Genomic DNA, 6,310 nt, shown 5'->3' with positions numbered 1-6,310 from the left:
AACGTCTATCAACATGTAAATATCATGATCTCCCGATCACGCGTAACATCATATTCTCCGTTATGTTCTATAATTGTCTCAGTGAGAACAACAATTGAAAAAAAAACTCTTTGAATTCTATATTTGATCTAGGATTATTCATGAATTATTTTTTATTTATGATTTGATAAATTGTTAACTTTTGGATAATCAATACGTATGTTAACTTTTATAAAAATATGAGATATTCACGTGATCAAATGATATCGAAATAAGAGGAAAAACAGTAATAGTGTAGCATAAATTAACGCTTTTGTCTATTACATTTATCCAACCACCCTTTTTAAGGTTTACAAGCAGGAAGGACGTCTAAAAATACCAAAATATTTTGCATTTAGAGATTAAAATATAATTGGCCCTTTAATGAATTTAAAAATATGATGTTTTTGGACAGAGTATGACATGTGATTATGTATTTACAAAGCTGGAGCCGAGTCAGATGCATTGAAGCATGATAACAACACATGACTGATGATCCATCATGATATGCATATAATCATTATCTATAATATTTATTTCATATTATTAAATTTAAGATCATTAGATTAATTAATTTTTGATATCTTTATCCGTTTTAATAATTATATATATATATTAATAAAGTGTTAAAACTTTAATATAAGCCACATATAACTTCATAGATAAAGTCTTTGTTTTCTAAACATCAAGTTTTAAGTTCAATTCCTACTTTAATCATTTTTTCTCTTTTTTTTTCTATTTATTTTTTTAATTCATATATCAAAATTTAAATATAAACCAAATGAATTATAAAAATATTGTATAAACACGCAACGCATGTGTCGATATATATACATATATATATATATATATATGATGAGTACAACCGACAATTTATCAAACATAGGACATGTGTAGTCCATTAAGTCCAATTTGTTCTTTTCTTCCTTTGTTTTTCATCGTAGACACTACGTGTGCATCCACAATTTTTCCGAATCTTCCCCTCATCTCTATTGTAATAATAATTGTTCTCAGAAAAATAAATTAAAAACCCTTATTTATTTTTGAACGAATCATGAATGCATTTTTTTTAAGTTTATAACCTTTTCATAAAATCATTTTTTCTGTCAAAGTATAAAGTATTATTTAATTTATCAAAATAGGAATTTAAGATTTTTTTCAGAAGTGATAGGAGTTTGTTTTGGGAAAAGTATTTTATTGAAAATGATTGGTGTATTCTTGTAACAAGATATTACTTAACACACACATTCTGTTCTAAAAGAACTCTATTATTGGCATGAAATTTGGCAACGATAGTGATCCAAGGCTGCGGTGGAGCGCAGATTGATTGTGGATCAGATCTGTGGAGTATTTCTCGTTAAATTTCAATCGGTACTTCTCCTCCTCGGATAAGAACGAAGATGTGATTCAAGACCTAAAGCAAAACAAAGTTTTGGGGTTAGGGGATAAAAACAAGAGTATGTCTCTTGTGAGATACGAATCTTTATCTGTGATACGGGTCAACTCTATTGATATTCACAATCAAAAGTAATACTCTTAGCATAAAATGTAATATTTTTCATGGATAACCCAAATAAGAGATCCGTTTTACAAAATACGACCCGTGAAACCGTCTTACACAAGTTTTTTTTGCTAAAAACAGTAGAGCTTACTAGATCTGTTTAATTATAATTTTGAAATAATTAGTCCACAGAAGAAAAAGGTAGTGGAGATTAAGGTGGACCGGATAAAAAGAAGACCACATATACTGCCAATGATTCAGCATTTGAAATTTGGACATGACCAGTTATGATGACGTGTCTACGAAGAAATCGAATCGAACCTCATCATCGTTTACTTTTCAAACGCCATATCTGGACCGTTTGATATTAAAGGATACATTATTTTTTTATACATCGACATTTTATTTATTTTATAATAGGCAAAAATATTCACAATAAATTTAATTGGTTTTATTATCTCAAAATATGAATTCTGATTTTCTGAGCATCACAAATTTATTTTTATGAGTTGAGTCAATTCGATTTATATTTAAAATAAAAAATAATAATTTTAGCATAAAATATAATAATTTCCTATGAATAAGGGCCGGCTAGAAATCTATCAAAAAAATTGAGTCGTGAGACAGTCTCATATGAGTGTGTGTGTGTTTTTTTTTTTAGCATTATTTGTTTGAACAAAACAAAACCGAATTGAATGGAACCGCCCGCATTAAAGGTGGTCGATTCGGATTTATGGAGATATTATATGATCATTTAATTAAAAACACATAATAAAGGTTATGATTGTATAATGTGATATTTCAAATGTTTGAATAACGTGAGGAAACTTTTATGTTGAATTGAATCCAAGTCTCGGGGCACAATTTCCAAATAATTGGTCATCAAAATCGATTTGGTCAAAACATCACAAGTTTTAGTAAAAAAAAAAAAAAAAAAAAAAAAAAAGATGACCAAAATGCAATATTGAGTGGGTCTCATGTGACACCGTCTCACGGATCTTACTCTGTGAGACGGGTGAACCCTAACCATATTCACAATAAAAAGTAATATTTTAGCATAAAAAGTAATACTTTTTCATGGATGACCCAAATAAGAGATTCGTCTCACAAATACGACCCGTGAGAGCGTCTCACACAAGTTTTTGTCTTATTTCATGACCTTATATTAGTTAATTAACCGGATTGCTAAAACCGTCAAGAAAAGGCCGATTAAAATACGTTCAATAAAAAAAACAAGAAACTATTGAAAAACAAAAGGCTTTCAAATTTAATTTCAGAGCAAGCATCACTTATCGACTTCAATAAAAAAAAATATTTTGAAATTTTAATTTGTGAAAATTACAAAAATCATCCTAAAAATTGCTATATTTTAATCAGAGTCCTTACAAGTAGTTAAAATCTAATCTTCGTCCTTTTTTAAGTTGTTTTTTATTCAGATTTCATCAAACAGTCAAGTGGTCCTAAAATAATAATATTCTCTTATAGGAGTGGGAAAAAATATAGAATTTTCAGTATATCGAGATTATCGTACCGAAAAAATGTCGAATTTACAGAATTTTCGGTATACCGAAGATTTCGGTATGGTATGCTAACAATACCGAATTTTTTGATACGGTAACGGTATGCAATTTGAAAATTTCGTTATACCGTACAATTTCAGTATATTGCTATGCTAGTCAGGGGCGGATGTACAGTCTTCTGTACCCGGGCTTTAGCCCGGGTGGTACAAATTTTTTTAAAAAAATTTATATGTAAATTTTTGTATAATTTTGGGTAAATTTGATATTAGCCCTGGTAGATCAATTTAAGATATTAAAGGATGTTAGACATTAAAATTATAGCTCGGGTAACGCCAAATTCCTGGCACGGCCACTGATGTTAGTTATATGTACCGAAATTTTCGATCTACCGAAATTTTCGATACGATATCGATATGAATTTTCTTAAACCGTAATTTTTGGTACGATATACGGTATATGATTTTCGAAATGGTATTGTTCAATATACCACCCTATGTTACATGAAATATTATTAAAAATATAAAAAAAACCGCGAATAGTAAGGGAGATAAATTTGACGAAATTTTATTTTAAATTTAAAATTGTATCTCACGGGACATGCAGTAAAATATAAATTTCAATAAAATAAATTGAAATGAAGTTCAACCATCCACGAAAATGTGTAGTCCCGTAAGAGATATGTGAGAGGGTACACGGGAACATCACGTGGGTCGTGACCCACATGCTCCCTTAAAGCTGAGGAATACAACAAGCTCACCACCCCCTCTACCAACTATATTTAATTATTTATTTATATATATTTATATTTATATTTAATAATTCATTTATTTATTTATTCTCTTTCATTATTATTATTATTATTAAAATTAAATGAGACGAAATGCGTCAAAAGGATTTTACCATTCCTTTCTTATTCCACACGTCTCTCCTCTTTAAATTTGGTGGATTGCACACACTGAATTCATAAATTTATCACTAACTTTTTTATTGCCAAAAACAAGATATAGTTTTTGTAATAATAATAATAATATTGTATCTATAGGCTACAATTTTGAAACCAATAAAAATATTATACTTTTGCATGATCTAACTACTTCCCTTCATCCAGGGGAAACGAAATTGCATGTGTGCATATTTGTCTAACTTATTAAAACAAATGTAAACCTTTGACATTATATATATATATATATATAGTTTTGATATGCTGCACACCTACCGTGCACACTTATGTGAGCACCAATGAGGTGTCACTCACCTATTGGATGTGATGAAATATAGAAAAATTGTGCATCCAATAGTTGAGTGACACCTCATCGGTGCTCACATAAGTGTGCACGGTATATATATATATATAAGCATTGAGGGTATAAAATCACATTTTATAAAATCTTTTAAACTAAATATAGGTTGTATGCTCAATAATTCACCAATCATAGATTAATAATTGAGAACATAACTCCGAAGGAGAAAAAAAAGATTCATATTACAGAGAAATAATAACTTCATTAATATCTACAACCAATATTTAACATAAAACCAAAAGAAAAAAAGACACAAAGATTAGTAATTATGTAAGATCTATTAATTAGCAACATCTTCAATATTTTTTCACAAGCCCTTAACAAATTAAAAAAAAAAAAAGGGTTGTCGGAGGGTGTTTCCATAGCCATATACACTACCGAATACGTATATGTATACGTGTATATATATATATATAAAATATTTAACAATATTATTATTGGAGGCTAATTGATCATCAACATGCGGCTGATGGATTGGTGAAGGGATTATAGAAGTGCGGCGCCGGAGCCATGGTAAATGAGCTCTTACCAATGCCTTCAGCGGCGGAGGCAGAGGCGGAGGCGCCGCCGACCCTTTCGCATGACGGGCACATGGTTAACGTGGCAGCCGGCAGCTGCATATACAGAGGTTGGGCCAACTTCAGCGCCTTTAGCTCCTGCAGCTCCTTCTGCAGCCGCCGGTTCTCGTCCGTTAGGGTTTCGCAGCACTTCTTCAAGAACTCGCAGTCTACTTCCGTTTGCTTCAGCTTGGTCCTGCAGAGATATGGGATTCATCATCATTTTCGCGGACAAAAGTAATAAATTAAAGAAGAATATTAGTCCGGTTTCGAAATAGCTCTCTGTCAAAATATTATAATAAATTAAAGAAGAATACTAGTCCGGTTTTAGTATTCTTCTTTAATTTATTATAATATTTTGACAGAGAGCCAAAAGTTAATACACGGGGGGCCCCTTAAAATATTTCCAATAATCTTAGCAACAAAAAGAAAAAAAAAATTACGATTTCTGTTATATATTCTTTTCAAAGAAAATAATTTCCTTAAAATTCTCTACCAATAATTTAATATATCTGATTTAAATCATATTGGGCGGATCTGGAAGATACCTGGCTCTTCTATTCTGGAACCACACTTCAACCTGTCGAGGGGTTAGCTTCAACTCCCGAGCCAAATCTTGCTTTTGTTTCTGATCAAACAAACAAACCCAAAAAAAGAAAAATCATCTCCTCGATCCCAATTATTGAAAAAAGAAAACCCAAAAAAGAAAATATCATTCTCGAAGTGAAAAATCCGAGACAAATTACTTACAGGATTGAGAGTGCTGTGTATCTTGAAGCTTTCCTCCAGAAGGGCAGACTGAACTTTACTGAGTCTGAGCTTCTTCCTACCATTGGATCCATCATCATCTTCATCGCTAATTCTAGAAGATACCCTCTCTGTTTCCTCCTCTTCACTGCTCACGATTTCTCTCTCCCTCTTCACACTGACGTTAGAGAAAGAAGAAGCAGCGCTCTCTTGTCTATACAAATGATCGCCAGATTGGTTATCGTTAAAACCAACCTTGATATTATCATCGGAATCCACCTTTTTCGCAGCATGAACACGGAGATTATTGTGAGTAATTTCACCGGACAGGCTCAGAGTTAACGATGGCTCCTGAATTTTGTGAAGCTTTTGATGGGCGGAGGATGGTTTTGCAGACTTGGGTTCCCCGGTTGAGGGAGATAATCCCAGCCCCAAAACCAAGCTTGGGTTGCATAAATCATCGAAATCCATCAATCTTTTGGGGGGAATTTGGACGAAAAGTTTGGCTTGTGAAAGGGAGACGGTGTTTGTTTTTGTATGGGAAGAATCAAGAATGGCGTTTGAAAGTATATATTGAAAGTCTTTTTTCTCCTCTTTGTGTGATATGAGGAGCAACAAAGAATGGGAGGAGACTTTTGTAAAGGGAGAATTGGGTGGGTGGGTAGA

At 32.0% G+C, this 6,310-nt stretch overlaps 1 protein-coding gene across 1 annotated transcript; it reads right to left on the bottom strand.

Annotated features, from left to right (window-relative positions):
- Nucleotides 1-4,599: 4,599 nt before the first annotated feature.
- Nucleotides 4,600-6,310, bottom strand: LOC140976250 (homeobox-leucine zipper protein HAT22). Its single transcript, XM_073440255.1, has 3 exons — nucleotides 5,648-6,310; nucleotides 5,446-5,525; nucleotides 4,600-5,093 (listed from the first exon to the last, which is right to left on the bottom strand). Exons 1-3 carry the CDS (start codon nucleotides 6,113-6,115, stop codon nucleotides 4,796-4,798), a joined length of 846 nt encoding a protein of 281 aa, XP_073296356.1. The 5' UTR covers nucleotides 6,116-6,310; the 3' UTR covers nucleotides 4,600-4,795.

The sequence above is a fragment of the Primulina huaijiensis genome, chromosome 5 (assembly GCF_012295235.1).
Source record: "Primulina huaijiensis isolate GDHJ02 chromosome 5, ASM1229523v2, whole genome shotgun sequence".
In the NCBI taxonomy this organism is placed as follows: domain Eukaryota; kingdom Viridiplantae; phylum Streptophyta; class Magnoliopsida; order Lamiales; family Gesneriaceae; genus Primulina; species Primulina huaijiensis.
Note: the sequence above shows the minus strand (reverse complement) of the source record. Positions and strands in the feature narration are given on the sequence as shown.